Here is a 21,518-nt window from a genome sequence, read left to right as displayed (position 1 = left end):
AAACGGAGGGAGGGAAAATTTCAGATTTGTCATTTTCTCAGACGAAATCAGAACTGGGGTCTGCGATGCATCTCGTGTGGCTGTCTCCGTCTGGGCATTGTTGGGTCTGGGACGCTGTATCTAGTGTGGCTGTCTCCGTGGGTGTCGTCCATCTCTGTGGGTGTCTCTGAATAAGTAGCTTCGTGTGGGTGTTTCTTTCATCTCTGTCGGTGTCTCGTCCAAATTTGTGTTGTGTGGGTTTCTCCGTGGCTAGCTTCAGGTAAAATGTCGACTCTTAATAATACATTCTGTGTTGTAGTGCTGCATGTTGCTACTTGGAGAGCGAGAGAAACAGAGAGAAATATCCTTCCGTTTTCTCTCTTATTCTTTTTCCATTTCAGTAAATCCAATCCATTTCAGGGACCGGTCGTAGCCTCGGAGGATTGCCAAACATCCGTGAAGAAGAGGAAATTGGAGTAAAGGTAATGATCTTAAAAATATTTGAGTTTAATGATGGGGTTGGTTTCCGTAAATGATTTGGTGGAGTGTAGTGCAGATTGAGAAGTTTTCCCTACCGTCAAGGTTCATAACTACCGCATGTGTTATTATTAAATTGTTTTTGGAGGGAGCATGTCTTATTTTATATTTGTGCTTGAACGTATTTGCAATTATTCCGCTTCCTCCCCGGTCTCCCCTTATTGGAATGGATTTATTTTAGCTCTCCGGCACACGCAGTTGTTGAGAAGAAAAAGGATATTGCACCTTCTAAAGACGCTGTGTAATTTCCTCTCCACTTCGGGTCGTGATCTTTTTCTTTTTCCTTATTGATAACTCTTCTTGTGACCTTTCTTTAAAGTTAAGATTCGGTATCATAATGGTGGCATGGTTTGAAGATATCTGATGTATTTTATTGTATGGAGAGATGGTTGCATGGCCCAGATTGTTAGGTTACCATATAGTGTTAGGTTACATCTCTGTCTAAACTATAGCATAAGAAGAGAGTAACTTTGCATTAAGCTTTCATAATCTAATTAGTATTTGGCTGGATCTAATCATTTGGGTTGAGCATCTAGGCCAACTAGATGTTGTTTTCACGGTTGTAGTCAGTGACAAACTTATCACATGAAAGTCTCGATCAATTCAAAGTTTAGTGGCCTGCTTCTTCATTAGGGATGAGCTGCATGTAGGTTCGTTTAGCATTATACCAGCTCTCAGCCTTTAACAATACGTTTGTTTGCTATTTGGGCAGATAACTTTTGATGCTCTCTTGCAATTGGTTTACATATTCCATCTGGTTGTTCGATCATGAATTCAACTTTATACTTCCCTCCTTCCTTTTAAACATGGGTATGGACTGTTTTTGCTTTCAGATAGACATGTCTGTTTTATTGCCCTGATCTTGTCTTTTATTTCTTTTCGCTCAAATTTTAGGAACATCTCAAATAACGTTGGGGTATCGCAGCTGTCTTAAGAAGGGAAGTTTTTGAACAGTCACCAAAGGATATGGAAGCTTGCAAGCCGCTCAAATCTGATAATAATAGATTAAAGCACCGCCCTTTGACTCCTATTCGGGTTTTAAGGGGTCTTCTATGTCTAGTGGTGTTTCTTTCCACCGCCTTCATGTTTTTGGTGTATTTTGCACCTGTGAGTGCTGTCATGTTACGGCTTTTCAGCCTGCATTACAGTAGGAAAGCATCATCCTTCCTCTTTGGCCTGTGGCTGGCTCTGTGGCCTTTTCTGTTTGAAAAAATAAACGGGACCAAAGTGGTTTTTTCTGGAGATATGGTTCCAGAAGGGGAGCGTGTTTTGCTTATTGCCAATCACAGAACTGAGGTTGACTGGATGTACTTGTGGGATCTTGCATTGAGGAAAGGGTGTCTGGGCCACATGAAATATATTCTTAAAAGCAGCTTGATGAAACTGCCTGTCTTAGGTTGGGGATTTCACATCTTGGAGTTCATTGCTGTGGAGAGGAAGTGGGAAATTGATGAATCAGTTTTGTGCAATATGCTTTCCACATTTAAGAATCCTCAGGATCCATTATGGCTCGTTCTGTTTCCTGAAGGAACTAATTTTACGTATTACCTCATTATTACCTTTTATATTCTGTTAAATTCCATGTGCAATCATCTTATAAGAAACGAACATATGGTTTTAGGTTCAGTATATGGCTAGTGTGATCGTATGGATCTTAGGTTATCTTATTTTGTCAGGTAATTATAGATCTCTAATATAAATAATCCGTGGGTCCTTTAATCCATGCATCTCTGCTTTTGTGCTGCCCGCATTTCATTCTGTTCTAGAACACATTGAACTTGTTAAACTTTACTTGTCTGTAAGATTTATGTTTATGCCGTTTTAAGACATCTAAGCTTTTCTTTTTACAGTGAAGAGAAATGCAAGAAGAGTCGAAAATTTGCAGCTGAAGCTAAACTGCCTATGATGTTCAATGTCTTGCTCCCAAAAACAAAGGGCTTCTGCTTTTGCTTGGAAGCACTGCGGGGCTCCTTGAATGCAGGTTCTATTACAAAATTGTCCTCCTCTCTTCCATCCTGCAAAATTTCTGTGTTCAATGGAGGGTTTCCATTGGCACTTCTTTCTAGGTTAATGGTATATTTCTGTAACACAAAAGTTGTCTGTCCTTATGCTCTGCCAGTGGTAATGCCAATTCTTTGCCTGTAGATGGCACTTTTGCGGCCTTTTCTGTTTTATATAAAAATCGTGGTTCCTGATTCCTTATGCATTACCATTGGGATTGTAGTAGGTTAGTGATTTGTAACTTATCGGAGGAATGGAAGGAAAATGACTGCTATTGGTAGTAATCATGGACTGTTTTATTCTAAAATCATGGTTCCTGTTCCTTTCACATTACCATTGGAACTCTGTTGGTGATTTGTAACTCGTCAAATGAATAGTTAAAATGACCGTTTGCTCATAAAATCATTTGTACGACATCTTGATAATTGAAGCTGCGGTTGGTCTGCCACTTTAGTCAAATTATTTCTTCAAATAGCTGTTTGCTCATGAAATAATTCTGATGACATAAGCTGCACTTGTTCCTCATGTTTCTCTACTACCTTTTTTGAAACTTGATACAGCTTCATATATTAATTACCTGCAGTTTATGATGTGAGCATCGCATACAAGCACCAATGCCCTTCCTTTATGGACAATGTGTTTGGCGTGGATCCTTCAGAAGTTCACATTCATGTTCTGCGTATCCCAATTGATGAGATTCCAGCTTGTGATACGGGGGCTGCAGCATGGTTAACGAATAGGTTCCAGCTCAAGGACCAATTGCTCTCATATTTACAACAGAAAGACGATTGCTGCAGAATGAATGACTCATCCAAGGTTAGTAAATTAATCACTCTCTTAAACTTTTGTATTCCATAAACGATACACACACAAATACATAAACACATACATACATATAGACATACAAACACGTGCGCACACACACATACACATACATACATACATACATACATACAACATACAACATACATCCATACATCTGCGCATACATACATCCATACATATATGCATACACACACATACACAGATGAACACATACATACATACATACATACACGCACAAACATACACAGACTCTTGCATACACATACACACACAAACACAAACATACATACATAAATACATGTGCATATACACACATACACATATACATATGGATGCGTGATAGAGATTGAAGAAGAGGAAATTGGAGTAAAGGTAATGATCTTAAAATTATTTGAGTTATTGTTATATTTTTTTGGTTCACTTTTTATGGAAAAGATGACTTGCTTTTTTTTTTTTTTTTGAGTTTCAGACAAATAGTCGAGGCTTTTTTGGTTTCTTTGTCTTCTTCAATTGGTTCTTTTGCCGTCTCATGTTATCATCTCTTGTGCACTATTACTATTTCAGGTATATCCTCCGTCCCAGACAAATTTTCCTTAGTAGTTTAATATAGTTCATTTCAAATTTTTTTTTATCATAGTTAACTACTTTAATCGTTTAAATTTTTTATAATAATTCAGATGATTAAAACTTTATTGAGATTTATATTATCAATTAATCTGAAACATTAAATTTAATTGTTTCACTTACAAAAGAAGCACTTTTTTATATTGTATATTATATTAGAATTAGTAGATATTATCTTATTACCAAGTATTTAATATTAATAGATGTTATTTTTTCAAGGCGTCGAGGCAATTTAATCGCAAATGCTTTGGACAGCAGAACGAAAGACGGTATCTATATGTATTTTAATCAACTCAACTATGCATTGTAAGGTGAGTAGTTATGTACGATTTTTTTACTTTTTTCTGTTTTGCTACACATATTTTGGTACTCTCATCTAATTCAATTCTTAGGTTTCATACTAACGATATTTTAAAATGAATGAAACGAATGTCGTTTACAACAGAAAGACAATTACAGCGGAATGAATGACTCATCCAAGGTTAGTAAATTAATCACTCTCTTAAACTTTTGTATTCCATAAACGATACACACACAAATACATAAACACATACATACACATATAGACATACAAACATGCGACGAGCACACACACATACACATACATACATACATACAACATACATCCATACATCTGTGCATACATACATCCATACATATATGCATACACACATACACAGATGAACACATACATACATACATACACGCACAAACATACACAGACTCTTGCATACACATACACACACAAGCACAAACATACATACATAAATACATGTGCATATACACACATACACATATACATATGGATGCCTGATAGAGTTTGAAGAAGAGGAAATTGGAGTAAAGGTAATGATCTTAAAAATATTTGAGTTACTGTTATATTTTTTTGGTTCACTTTTAATCAAAAACATTACTTGATTTTTTTTTTTTCGAGTTTCAGACAAATAGTCGAGGCTTTTTTGGTTTCTCTGTCTTCGTCAATTGGTTCTTTTGCCATCTCATGTTATCATCTCTTGTGCACTGTTACTATTTCAGGTATATCCTCCGTCTCAGACCAATTTACCTTAGTAGTTTAATCTAGTTCATTTCAAAATTTTTTATCATAGTTAACTATTTTAATCGTTTAAATTTTTTATAATAATTCAAATGATTAAAACTTTATTGAGATTTATATTATCAATTAATCTGAAACATTAAATTTAATTGTTTCACTTACAAAAGAAGCACTTTTTTATATTGTATATTATATTAGAATTAGTAGATATTATCTTATTACCAAGTATTTAATATTAATAGATGTTATTTTTTCAAGGCGTCGAGGCATTTTAATCGAAATTGCTTTGGATAGCAGAACGAAAGAAGGTATCTATATGTATTTTAATCAACTCAACTATGCATTGTAAGTTGAGTAGTTATCTACGATTTTTTTACTTTTTTCTGTTTTGCTACACATATTTTGGTACTCTCATCTAATTCAATTCTTAGGTTTCATACTAACGATATTTTAACATGAATGAAACGAATGTCGTTTACAACAGAAAGACGATTGCAGCGGAATGAATGACTCATCCAAGGTTAGTAAATTAATCACTCTCTTAAACTTTTGTATTCCATAAACGATACACACACAAATACATAAACACATACATACACATATAGACATACAAACACGCGCGCACACACACATACACATACATACATACAACATACATCCATACATCTGTGCATACATACATCCATACATATATGCATACACACACATACACAGAAGAACACATACATACATACATACATACACGCACAAACATACACAGACTCTTGCATACACATACACACACAAACACAAACATACATACATAAATACATGTGCATATACACACATACACATATACATATGGATGCCTGAGAGAGTTTGAAGAAGAGGAAATTGGAGTAAAGGTAATGATCTTAAAAATATTTGAGTTACTGTTATATTTTTTTGGTTCACTTTTAATCAAAAACATTACTTGATTTTTTTTTTTTCGAGTTTCAGACAAATAGTCGAGGCTTTTTTGGTTTCTCTGTCTTCGTCAATTGGTTCTTTTGCCATCTCATGTTATCATCTCTTGTGCACTGTTACTATTTCAGGTATATCCTCCGTCTCAGACCAATTTACCTTAGTAGTTTAACCTAGTTCATTTCAAAATTTTTTATCATAGTTAACTATTTTAATCGTTTAAATTTTTTATAATAATTCAAATGATTAAAACTTTATTGAGATTTATATTATCAATTAATCTGAAACATTAAATTTAATTGTTTCACTTACAAAAGAAGCACTTTTTTATATTGTATATTATATTAGAATTAGTAGATATTATCTTATTACCAAGTATTTAATATTAATAGATGTTATTTTTTCAAGGCGTCGAGGCATTTTAATCGAAATTGCTTTGGATAGCAGAACGAAAGAAGGTATCTATATGTATTTTAATCAACTCAACTATGCATTGTAAGTTGAGTAGTTATCTACGATTTTTTTACTTTTTTCTGTTTTGCTACACATATTTTGGTACTCTCATCTAATTCAATTCTTAGGTTTCATACTAACGATATTTTAACATGAATGAAACGAATGTCGTTTACAACAGAAAGACGATTGCAGCGGAATGAATGACTCATCCAAGGTTAGTAAATTAATGACTCATCAGGTATATCCTCCGTCCCAGACAAATTTACATTAGTAGTTTAATCTAGTTCATTTCAAATCTTTTTACCATAGTTAACTATTTTAATCCTTTAAATTTTTTACAATAATTCAAATTATTGAAACTTTAATTAGATTTATATTATCAATTATTCTGAAACATTAAATTTAATTGTTTCACTTACAAAAGAAGCACTTTTTTATATTGTATATTATATTAGAATGAATAGATATTATCTTATTACCAAGTATTTTATATTAATAGATATTATTTTTTTAAGGCGTCGAGGCAATTTAATCGCAAAAGCTTTGGATAGCAGAACAAAAGGCGGTATCTATATATATTTTAATCAACTCAACTATGCATTGCAAGGTGAGTAGTTATCTACGATTTTTTTACTTTTTTCTGTTTTGCTACACATATTTTGGTACTCTCATCTAATTCAATTCTTAGGTGTCATACTAACGATATTTTAAAATAAATGAAATGAATGTCGTTTACAACAGAAAGACGATTGCAGCGGAATGAATGACTCATCCAAGGTTAGTAAATTAATCACTCTCTTAAACTTTTGTATTCCATAAACGATACACACACAAATACATAAACACATACATACACATATAGACATACAAACACGCGCGCACACACACATACACATACATACATACAACATACATCCATACATCTGTGCATACATACATCCATACATATATGCATACACACACATACACAGAAGAACACATACATACATACATACATACACGCACAAACATACACAGACTCTTGCATACACATACACACACAAACACAAACATACATACATAAATACATGTGCATATACACACATACACATATACATATGGATGCCTGATAGAGTTTGAAGAAGAGGAAATTGGAGTAAAGGTAATGATCTTAAAAATATTTGAGTTACTGTTATATTTTTTTGGTTCACTTTTAATCAAAAACATTACTTGATTTTTTTTTTTTCGAGTTTCAGACAAATAGTCGAGGCTTTTTTGGTTTCTCTGTCTTCGTCAATTGGTTCTTTTGCCATCTCATGTTATCATCTCTTGTGCACTGTTACTATTTCAGGTATATCCTCCGTCTCAGACCAATTTACCTTAGTAGTTTAACCTAGTTCATTTCAAAATTTTTTATCATAGTTAACTATTTTAATCGTTTAAATTTTTTATAATAATTCAAATGATTAAAACTTTATTGAGATTTATATTATCAATTAATCTGAAACATTAAATTTAATTGTTTCACTTACAAAAGAAGCACTTTTTTATATTGTATATTATATTAGAATTAGTAGATATTATCTTATTACCAAGTATTTAATATTAATAGATGTTATTTTTTCAAGGCGTCGAGGCATTTTAATCGAAATTGCTTTGGATAGCAGAACGAAAGAAGGTATCTATATGTATTTTAATCAACTCAACTATGCATTGTAAGTTGAGTAGTTATCTACGATTTTTTTACTTTTTTCTGTTTTGCTACACATATTTTGGTACTCTCATCTAATTCAATTCTTAGGTTTCATACTAACGATATTTTAACATGAATGAAACGAATGTCGTTTACAACAGAAAGACGATTGCAGCGGAATGAATGACTCATCCAAGGTTAGTAAATTCATGACTCATCAGGTATATCCTCCGTCCCAGACAAATTTACATTAGTAGTTTAATCTAGTTCATTTCAAATCTTTTTACCATAGTTAACTATTTTAATCCTTTAAATTTTTTACAATAATTCAAATTATTGAAACTTTAATTAGATTTATATTATCAATTATTCTGAAACATTAAATTTAATTGTTTCACTTACAAAAGAAGCACTTTTTTATATTGTATATTATATTAGAATGAATAGATATTATCTTATTACCAAGTATTTTATATTAATAGATATTATTTTTTTAAGGCGTCGAGGCAATTTAATCGCAAAAGCTTTGGATAGCAGAACAAAAGGCGGTATCTATATATATTTTAATCAACTCAACTATGCATTGCAAGGTGAGTAGTTATCTACGATTTTTTTACTTTTTTCTGTTTTGCTACACATATTTTGGTACTCTCATCTAATTCAATTCTTAGGTGTCATACTAACGATATTTTAAAATAAATGAAATGAATGTCGTTTACAACAGAAAGACGATTGCAGCGGAATGAATGACTCATCCAAGGTTAGTAAATTAATCACTCTCTTAAACTTTTGTATTCCATAAACGATACACACACAAATACATAAACACATACATACACATATAGACATACAAACACGCGCGCACACACACATACACATACATACATACAACATACATCCATACATCTGTGCATACATACATCCATACATATATGCATACACACACATACACAGAAGAACACATACATACATACATACATACACGCACAAACATACACAGACTCTTGCATACACATACACACACAAACACAAACATACATACATAAATACATGTGCATATACACACATACACATATACATATGGATGCCTGATAGAGTTTGAAGAAGAGGAAATTGCAGTAAAGGTAATGATCTTAAAAATATTTGAGTTATTGTTATATTTTTTTGGTTCACTTTTTATGGAAAAGATGACTTGATTTTTTTTTTTTTTTGAGTTTCAGACAAATAGTCGAGGCTTTTTTGGTTTCTTTGTCTTCTTCAATTGGTTCTTTTGCTGTCTCATGTTATCATCTCTTGTGCACTATTACTATTTCAGGTATATCCTCCGTCCCAGACAAATTTACCTTAGTAGTTTAATCTAGTTCATTTCAAATTTTTTTTTATCATAGTTAACTATTTTAATCGTTTAAAGTTTTTATAATAATTCAAATGATTAAAACTTTATTGAAATTTATATTATCAATTAATCTGAAACATTAAATTTAATTGTTTCACTTACAAAAGAAGCACTTTTTTATATTGTATATTATATTAGAATTAGTAGATATTATCTTATTACCAAGTATTTAATATTAATAGATATTATTTTTTCAAGGCGTCGAGGCAATTTAATCGCAAATGCTTTGGATAGCAGAACGAAAGACGGTATCTATATGTATTTTAATCAACTCAACTATGCATTGTAAGGTGAGTAGTTATGTACGATTTTTTTACTTTTTTCTGTTTTGCTACACATATTTTGGTACTCTCATCTAATTCAATTCTTAGGTTTCATACTAACGATATTTTAATATGAATGAAACGAATGTCGTTTACAACAGAAAGATGATTGCAGCGGAATGAATGACTCATCCAAGGTTAGTAAATTAATCACTCTCTTAAACTTTTGTATTCCATAAACGATACACACACAAATACATAAACACATACATACACATATAGACATACAAACACGCGCGCACACACACATACACATACATACATACAACATACATCCATACATCTGTGCATACATACATCTATACATATATGCATACACACACATACACAGATGAACACATACATACATACATACATACACGCACAAACATACACAGACTCTTGCATACACATACACACACAAACACAAACATACATACATAAATACATGTGCATATACACACATACACATATACATATGGATGCCTGATAGAGTTTGAAGAAGAGGAAATTGGAGTAAAGGTAATGATCTTAAAAATATTTGAGTTATTGTTATATTTTTTTGGTTCACTTTTAATCAAAAACATTACTTGATTGTTTTTTTTTCGAGTTTCAGACAAATAGTCTAGGCTTTTTTGGTTTCTCTGTCTTCGTCAATTGGTTCTTTTGCCATCTCATGTTATCATCTCTTGTGCACTGTTACTATTTCAGGTATATCCTCCGTCCCAGACAAATTTACATTAGTAGTTTAATCTAATTCATTTCAAATCTTTTTACCATAGTTAACTATTTTAATCCTTTAAATTTTTTACAATAATTCAAATGATTGAAACTTTAATGAGATTTATATTATCAATTAATCTGAAACATTAAATTTAATTGTTTCACTTACAAAAGAAGCACTTTTTTATATTGTATATTATATTAGAATGAATAGATATTATCTTATTACCAAGTATTTTATATTAATAGATGTTATTTTTTTAAGGCGTCGAGGCAATTTAATCGCAAAAGCTCTGGATAGCAGAACAAAAGGCGGTATCTATATATACTTTAATCAACTCAACTATGCATTGCAAGGTGAGTAGTTATCTACGATTTTTTTACTTTTTTCTATTTTGCTACACATATTTTGGTACTCTCATCTAATTCAATTCTTAGGTGTCATACTAACGATATTTTAAAATGAATGAAATGAATGTCGTTTACAACAGAAAGACGATTGCAGCGGAATGAATGACTCATCCAAGGTTAGTAAATTAATCACTCTCTTAAACTTTTGTATTCCATAAACGATACACACACAAATACATAAACACATACATACACATATAGACATACAAACACGCGCGCACACACACATACATACATACATACCTACAACATACATCCATACATCTGTGCATACATACATCCATACATATATGTATACACACTCATACACAGATGAACACATACATACATACATACACGCACAAACATACACAGACTCTTGCATACACATACACACACAAACACAAACATACATACATAAATACATGTGCATATACACACATACACATATACATATGGATGCGTGATAGAGTTTGAAAAAGAGGAAATTGGAGTAAAGGTAATGATTTTAAAAATGTTTGAGTTATTGTTATATTTTTTTGGTTCACTTTTTATGGAAAAGATGACTTGATTTTTTTTTTTTTTTTTTTTTGAGTTTCAGACAAATAGTCGAGGCTTTTTTGGTTTCTTTGTCTTCTTCAATTGGTTCTTTTGCTGTCTCATGTTATCATCTCTTGTGCACTATTACTATTTCAGGTATATCCTCCGTCCCAGACAAATTTACCTTAGTAGTTTAATCTAGTTGATTTCAAATTTTTTTATCATAGTTAACTATTTTAATCGTTTAAATTTTTTATAATAATTCAAATGATTAAAACTTTATTGAGATTTATATATCAATTAATCTGAAACATTAAATTTAATTGTTTCACTTACAAAAGAAGCACTTTTTGATATTGTATATTATATTAGAATTAGTAGATATTATCTTATTACCAAGTATTTAATATTAATAGATGTTATTTTTTCAAGGCGTCGAGGCAATTTAATCGCAAATGCTTTGGATAGCAGAACGAAAGACGGTATCTATATGTATTTTAATCAACTCAACTATGCATTGTAAGGTGAGTAGTTATGTACGATTTTTTTAATTTTTTCTGTTTTGCTACACATATTTTGGTACTCTCATCTAATTCAATTCTTAGGTTTCATACTAACGATATTTTAACATGAATGAAACGAATGTCGTTTACAACAGAAAGACGATTGCAGCGGAATGAATGACTCATCCAAGGTTAGTAAATTAATCACTCTCTTAAACTTTTGTATTCCATAAACGATACACACACAAATACATAAACACATACATACACATATAGACATACAAACACGCGCGCACACACATATACATATACATACATACAACATACATCCATACATCTGTGCATGCATACATCCATACATATATGCATACACACACATACACAGATGAACACATACATACATACATACTTACACGCACAAACATACACAGACTCTTGCATACACATACACACACAAACACAAACATACATACATAAATACATGTGCATATACACACATACACATATACATATGGATGCGTGATAGAGTTTGAAGAAGAGGAAATTGGAGTAAAGGTAATGATCTTAAAAATGTTTGAGTTATTGTTATATTTTTTTGGTTCACTTTTTATGGAAAAGATGACTTGATTTTTTTTTTTTTTTTTGAGTTTCAGACAAATAGTCGAGGCTTTTTTAGTTCTTTGTCTTCTTCAATTGGTGCTTTTGCTGTCTCATGTTATCATCTCTTGTGCACTATTACTATTTCAGGTATATCCTCCGTCCCAGACAAATTTTCCTTAGTAGTATAATATAGTTCATTTCAAATTTTTTTATCATAGTTAACTACTTTAATCGTTTAAATTTTTTATAATAATTCAGATGATTAAAACTTTATTGAGATTTATATTAACAATTAATCTGAAACATTAAATTTAATTGTTTCACTTACAAAAGAAGCACTTTTTTATATTGTATATTATATTAGAGTTAGTAGATATTATCTTATTACCAAGTATTTAATATTAATAGATGTTATTTTTTCAAGGCGTCGAGGCAATTTAATCGCAAATGCTTTGGATAGCAGAACGAAAGACGGTATCTATATGTATTTTAATCAACTGAACTATGCATTGTAAGATGAGTAGTTATGTACGATTTTTTTAATTTTTTCTGTTTTGCTACACATATTTTGGTACTCTCATCTAATTCAATTCTTAGGTTTCATACTAACGATATTTTAACATGAATGAAACGAATGTCGTTTACAACAGAAAGACAATTACAGCGGAATGAATGACTCATCCAAGGTTAGTAAATTAATCACTCTCTTAAACTTTTGTATTCCATAAACGATACACACACAAATACATAAACACATACATACACATATAGACATACATACATGCGAGCACACACACATACACATACATACATACAAACAACATACATCCATACATCTGTGCATACATACATCCATACATATATGCATACACACATACACAGATGAACACATACATACATACATACACGCACAAACATACACAGACTCTTGCATACACATACACACACAAGCACAAACATACATACATAAATACATGTGCATATACACACATACACATATACATATGGATGCCTGATAGAGTTTGAAGAAGAGGAAATTGGAGTAAAGGTAATGATCTTAAAAATATTTGAGTTACTGTTATATTTTTTTGGTTCACTTTTAATCAAAAACATTACTTGATTTTTTTTTTTCGAGTTTCAGACAAATAGTCGAGGCTTTTTTGGTTTTTCTGTCTTCGTCAATTGGTTCTTTTGCCATCTCATGTTATCATCTCTTGTGCACTGTTACTATTTCAGGTATATCCTCCGTCTCAGACCAATTTACCTTAGTAGTTTAATCTAGTTCATTTCAAATTTTTTTATCATAGTTAACTATTTTAATCGTTTAAATTTTTTATAATAATTCAAAAGATTAAAACTTTATTGAGATTTATATTATCAATTAATCTGAAACATTAAATTTAATTGTTTCACTTACAAAAGAAGCACTTTTTTATATTGTATATTATATTAGAATTAGTAGATATTATCTTATTACCAAGTATTTAATATTAATAGATGTTATTTTTTCAAGGCGTCGAGGCATTTTAATCGAAATTGCTTTGGATAGCAGAACGAAAGAAGGTATCTATATGTATTTTAATCAACTCAACTATGCATTGTAAGTTGAGTAGTTATCTACGATTTTTTTACTTTTTTCTGTTTTGCTACACATATTTTGGTACTCTCATCTAATTCAATTCTTAGGTTTCATACTAACGATATTTTAACATGAATGAAACGAATGTCGTTTAAACCAGAAAGACGATTGCAGCGGAATGAATGACTCATCCAAGGTTAGTAAATTAATCACTCTCTTAAACTTTTGTATTCCATAAACGATACACACACAAATACATAAACACATACATACACATATAGACATACAAACACGCGCGCACACACACATACACATACATACATACAACATACATCCATACATCTGTGCATACATACATCCATACATATATGCATACACACACATACACAGAAGAACACATACATACATACATACATACACGCACAAACATACACAGACTCTTGCATACACATACACACACAAACACAAACATACATACATAAATACATGTGCATATACACACATACACATATACATATGGATGCTTGATAGAGTTTGAAGAAGAGGAAATTGCAGTAAAGGTAATGATCTTAAAAATATTTGAGTTATTGTTATATTTTTTTGGTTCACTTTTAATTAAAAACATTACTTGATTGTTTTTTTTTCGAGTTTCAGACAAATAGTCGAGGCTTTTTCGGTTTCTCTGTCTTCGTCAATTGGTTCTTTTGCCATCTCATGTTATCATCTCTTGTGCACTGTTACTAGTTCAGGTATATCCTCCGTCCCAGACAAATTTACATTAGTAGTTTAATCTAGGTCATTTCAAATCTTTTTACCATAGTTAACTATTTTAATCCTTTAAATTTTTTACAATAATTCAAATTATTGAAACTTTAATTAGATTTATATTATCAATTGTTCTGAAACATTAAATTTAATTGTTTCACTTACAAAAGAAGCACTTTTTTATATTGTATATTATATTAGAATGAATAGATATTATCTCATTACCAAGTATTTTATATTAATAGATGTTATTTTTTTAAGGCGTCGAGGCAATTTAATCGCAAAAGCTTTGGATAGCAGAACAAAAGGCGGTATCTATATATATTTTAATCAACTCAACTATGCATTGCAAGGTGAGTAGTTATCTACGATTTTTTTACTTTTTTCTGTTTTGCTACACATATTTTGGTACTCTCATCTAATTCAATTCTTAGGTGTCATACTAACGATATTTTAAAATGAATGAAATGAATGTCGTTTACAACAGAAAGACGATTGCAGCGGAATGAATGACTCATCCAAGGTTAGTAAATTAATCACTCTCTTAAACTTTTGTATTCCATAAACGATACACACACAAATACATAAACACATACATACACATATAGACATACAAACACGCGCGCACACACACATACAAACATACATACATACAACATACATCCATACATCTGTGCATACATACATCCATACATATATGTATACACACTCATACACAGATGAACACATACATACATACATACACGCACAAACATACACAGACTCTTGCATACACATACACACACAAACACAAACATACATACATAAATACATGTGCATATACACAAATACACATATACATATGGATGCGTGATAGAGTTTGAAGAAGAGGAAATTGGAGTAAAGGTAATGATCTTAAAAATGTTTGAGTTATTGTTATATTTTTTTGGTTCACTTTTTATGGAAAAGATGACTTGATTTTTTTTTTTTTTTTTTGAGTTTCAGACAAATAGTCGAGGCTTTTTTGGTTTCTTTGTCTTCTTCAATTGGTTCTTTTGCTGTCTCATGTTATCATCTCTTGTGCACTTTTACTATTTCAGGTATATCCTCCGTCCCAGACAAATTTACCTTGGGAGTTTAATCTAGTTCATTTCAAATTTTTTTATCATAGTTAACTATTTTAATCGTTTAAATTTTCTATAATAATTCAAATGATTAAAACTTTATTGAGATTTATATTATCAATTAATCTGAAACATTAAATTTAATTGTTTCACTTTCAAAAGAAGCACTTTTTTATATTGTATATTATATTAGAATTAGTAGATATTATCTTATTACCAAGTATTTAATATTAATAGATGTTATTTTTTCAAGGCGTCGAGGCAATTTAATCGCAAATGCTTTGGATAGCAGAACGAAAGACGGTATCTATATGTATTTTAATCAACTCAACTATGCATTGTAAGGTGAGTAGTTATGTACGATTTTTTTACTTTTTTCTGTTTTGCTACACATATTTTGGTACTCTCATCTAATTCAATTCTTAGATTTCATACTAAAGATATTTTAACATGAATGAAACGAATGTCGTTTACAACAGAAAGACGATTGCAGCGGAATGAATGACTCATCCAAGGTTAGTAAATTAATCACTCTCTTAAACTTTTGTATTCCATAAACGATACACACACAAATACATACACACATACATACACATATAGACATACAAACACGCGCGCACACACACATACACATACATACATACAACATACATCCATACATCTGTGCATACATACATCCATACATATATGCATACACACACATACACAGAAGAACACATACATACATACATACATACACGCACAAACATACACAGACTCTTGCATACACATACACACACAAACACAAACATACATACATAAATACATGTGCATATACACACATACACATATACATATGGATGCTTGATAGAGTTTGAAGAAGAGGAAATTGCAGTAAAGGTAATGATCTTAAAAATATTTGAGTTATTGTTATATTTTTTTGGTTCACTTTTAATTAAAAACATTACTTGATTGTTTTTTTTTCGAGTTTCAGACAAATAGTCGAGGCTTTTTCGGTTTCTCTGTCTTCGTCAATTGGTTCTTTTGCCATCTCATGTTATCATCTCTTGTGCACTGTTACTATTTCAGGTATATCCTCCGTCCCAGACAAATTTACATTAGTAGTTTAATCTAGGTCATTTCAAATCTTTTTACCATAGTTAACTATTTTAATCCTTTAAATTTTTTACAATAATTCAAATTATTGAAACTTTAATTAGATTTATATTATCAATTGTTCTGAAACATTAAATTTAATTGTTTCACTTACAAAAGAAGCACTTTTTTATATTGTATATTATATTAGAATGAATAGATATTATCTCATTACCAAGTATTTTATATTAATAGATGTTATTTTTTTAAGGCGTCGAGGCAATTTAATCGCAAAAGCTTTGGATAGCAGAACAAAAGGCGGTATCTATATATATTTTAATCAACTCAACTATGCATTGCAAGGTGAGTAGTTATCTACGATTTTTTTACTTTTTTCTGTTTTGCTACACATATTTTGGTACTCTCATCTAATTCAATTCTTAGGTGTCATACTAACGATATTTTAAAATGAATGAAATGAATGTCGTTTACAACAGAAAGACGATTGCAGCGGAATGAATGACTCATCCAAGGTTAGTAAATTAATCACTCTCTTAAACTTTTGTATTCCATAAACGATACACACACAAATACATAAACACATACATACACATATAGACATACAAACACGCGCGCACACACACATACAAACATACATACATACAACATACATCCATACATCTGTGCATACATACATCCATACATATATGTATACACACTCATACACAGATGAACACATACATACATACATACACGCACAAACATACACAGACTCTTGCATACACATACACACACAAACACAAACATACATACATAAATACATGTGCATATACACAGATACACATATACATATGGATGCGTGATAGAGTTTGAAGAAGAGGAAATTGGAGTAAAGGTAATGATCTTAAAAATGTTTGAGTTATTGTTATATTTTTTTGGTTCACTTTTTATGGAAAAGATGACTTGATTTTTTTTTTTTTTTTTTGAGTTTCAGACAAATAGTCGAGGCTTTTTTGGTTTCTTTGTCTTCTTCAATTGGTTCTTTTGCTGTCTCATGTTATCATCTCTTGTGCACTTTTACTATTTCAGGTATATCCTCCGTCCCAGACAAATTTACCTTGGGAGTTTAATCTAGTTCATTTCAAATTTTTTTATCATAGTTAACTATTTTAATCGTTTAAATTTTTTATAATAATTCAAATGATTAAAACTTTATTGAGATTTATATTATCAATTAATCTGAAACATTAAATTTAATTGTTTCACTTACAAAAGAAGCACTTTTTTATATTGTATATTATATTAGAATTAGTAGATATTATCTTATTACCAAGTATTTAATATTAATAGATGTTATTTTTTCAAGGCGTCGAGGCAATTTAATCGCAAATGCTTTGGATATTAGAACGAAAGACGGTATCTATATGTATTTTAATCAACTCAACTATGCATTGTAAGGTGAGTAGTTACGTACGATTTTTTTACTTTTTTCTGTTTTGCTACACATATTTTGGTACTCTCATCTAATTCAATTCTTAGATTTCATACTAACGATATTTTAACATGAATGAAACGAATGTCGTTTACAACAGAAAGACGATTGCAGCGGAATGAATGACTCATCCAAGGTTAGTAAATTAATCACTCTCTTAAACTTTTGTATTCCATAAACGATACACACACAAATACATACACACATACATACACATATAGACATACAAACACGCGCGCACACACACATACACATACATACATACAACATACATCCATACATCTGTGCATACATACATCCATACATATATGCATACACACACATACACAGAAGAACACATACATACATACATACATACACGCACAAACATACACAGACTCTTGCATACACATACACACACAAACACAAACATACATACATAAATACATGTGCATATACACACATACACATATACATATGGATGCGTGATAGAGTTTGAAGAAGAGGAAATTGGAGTAAAGGTAATGATCTTAAAAATATTTGAGTTATTGTTATATTTTTTTGGTTCACTTTTAATCAAAAACATTACTTGATTGTTTTTTTTTCGAGTTTCAGACAAATAGTCGAGGCTTTTTTGGTTTCTCTGTCCTCGTCAATTGGTTCATTTGCCATCTCATGTTATCATCTCTTGTGCACTGTTACTATTTCAGGTATATCCTCCGTCCCAGATAAATTTACATTAGTAGTTTAATCTAGTTAATTTCAAATCTTTTTACCATAGTTAACTATTTTAATCCTTTAAATTTTTTACAATAATTCAAATGATTGAAACTTTAATGAGATTTATATTATCAATTAATCTGAAATATTAAATTTAATTGTTTCATTTACAAAAGAAGTACTTTTTTATATTGTATATTATATTAGAATGAATAGATATTATCTCATTACCAAGTATTTTATATTAATAGATGTTATTTTTTTAATGCGTCGAGGCAATTTAATCGCAAAAGCTTTGGATAGCAGAACAAAAGGCGGTATCTATATATATTTTAATCAACTCAACTATGCATTGCAAGGTGAGTAGTTATCTACGATTTTTTTACTTTTTTCTGTTTTGCTACACATATTTTGGTACTCTCATCTAATTCAATTCTTAGGTGTCATACTAACGATATTTTAAAATGAATGAAATGAATGTCGTTTACAACAGAAAGACGATTGCAGCGGAATGAATGACTCATCCAAGGTTAGTAAATTAATCACTCTCTTAAACTTTTGTATTCCATAAACGATACACACACAAATACATAAACACATACATACACATATAGACATACAAACACGCGCGCACACACACATACAAACATACATACATACAACATACATCCATACATCTGTGCATACATACATCCATACATATATGTATACACACTCATACACAGATGAACACATACATACATACATACACGCACAAACATACACAGACTCTTGCATTCACATACACACACAAACACAAACATACATACATAAATACATGTGCATATACACAAATACACATATACATATGGATGCGTGATAGAGTTTGAAGAAGAGGAAATTGGAGTAAAGGTAATGATCTTAAAAATGTTTGAGTTATTGTTATATTTTTTTGGTTCACTTTTTATGGAAAAGATGACTTGATTTTTTTTTTTTTTTTTGAGTTTCAGACAAATAGTCGAGGCTTTTTTGGTTTCTTTGTCTTCTTCAATTGGTTCTTTTGCTGTCTCATGTTATCATCTCTTGTGCACTTTTACTATTTCAGGTATATCCTCCGTCCCAGACAAATTTACCTTGGGAGTTTAATCTAGTTCATTTCAAATTTTTTTATCATAGTTAACTATTTTAATCGTTTAAATTTTCTATAATAATTCAAATGATTAAAACTTTATTGAGATTTATATTATCAATTAATCTGAAACATTAAATTTAATTGTTTCACTTTCAAAAGAAGCACTTTTTTATATTGTATATTATATTAGAATTAGTAGATATTATCTTATTACCAAGTATTTAATATTAATAGATGTTATTTTTTCAAGGCGTCGAGGCAATTTAATCGCAAATGCTTTGGATAGCAGAACGAAAGACGGTATCTATATGTATTTTAATCAACTCAACTATGCATTGTAAGGTGAGTAGTTATGTACGATTTTTTTACTTTTTTCTGTTTTGCTACACATATTTTGGTACTCTCATCTAATTCAATTCTTAGATTTCATACTAAAGATATTTTAACATGAATGAAACGAATGTCGTTTACAACAGAAAGATGATTGCAGCGGAATGAATGACTCATCCAAGGTTAGTAAATTAATCACTCTCTTAAACTTTTGTATTCCATAAACGATACACACACAAATACATACACACATACATACACATATAGACATACAAACACGCGCGCACACACACATACACATACATACATACAACATACATCCATACATCTGTGCATACATACATCCATACATATATGCATACACACACATACACAGAAGAACACATACATACATACATACATACACGCACAAACATACACAGACTCTTGCATACACATACACACACAAACACAAACATACATACATAAATACATGTGCATATACACACATACACATATACATATGGATGCGTGATAGAGTTTGAAGAAGAGGAAATTGGAGTAAAGGTAATAATCTTAAAAATATTTGAGTTATTGTTATATTTTTTTGGTTCACTTTTAATCAAAAACATTACTTGATTGTTTTTTTTTCGAGTTTCAGACAAATAGTCGAGGCTTTTTTGGTTTCTCTGTCCTCGTCAATTGGTTCTTTTGCCATCTCATGTTATCATCTCTTGTGCACTGTTACTATTTCAGGTATATCCTCCGTCCCAGATAAATTTACATTAGGAGTTTAATCTAGTTCATTTCAAATTTTTTTATCATAGTTAACTATTTTAATC

The 21,518-nt window shown here is 30.7% G+C and overlaps 1 protein-coding gene across 2 annotated transcripts; it reads left to right on the top strand.

Moving 5' to 3' along the window:
• Positions 1–491: 491 nt before the first annotated feature.
• Positions 492–3,376, top strand: LOC122311184 (probable 1-acyl-sn-glycerol-3-phosphate acyltransferase 4). 2 transcript variants are annotated; one of them, XM_043125621.1, is made up of 4 exons: positions 492–561; positions 1,411–2,057; positions 2,367–2,497; positions 3,101–3,376. In XM_043125621.1, the coding sequence occupies exons 2-4, from the start codon at positions 1,483–1,485 to the stop codon at positions 3,373–3,375; spliced, it is 981 nt and encodes a 326-aa protein (XP_042981555.1). In that variant the 5' UTR covers positions 492–561; positions 1,411–1,482; the 3' UTR covers position 3,376. The 2 variants fall into 2 exon arrangements, with proteins under 2 accessions (XP_042981555.1, XP_042981554.1); XM_043125620.1 differs by lacking the exon at positions 492–561 and having other exon boundaries at positions 1,302–2,057.
• Positions 3,377–21,518: the final 18,142 nt, after the last annotated feature.

Source organism: Carya illinoinensis, chromosome 5, assembly GCF_018687715.1.
Source record: "Carya illinoinensis cultivar Pawnee chromosome 5, C.illinoinensisPawnee_v1, whole genome shotgun sequence".
NCBI lineage: Eukaryota > Viridiplantae > Streptophyta > Magnoliopsida > Fagales > Juglandaceae > Carya > Carya illinoinensis.
This window is presented reverse-complemented; position numbering and strand designations above follow the sequence as displayed.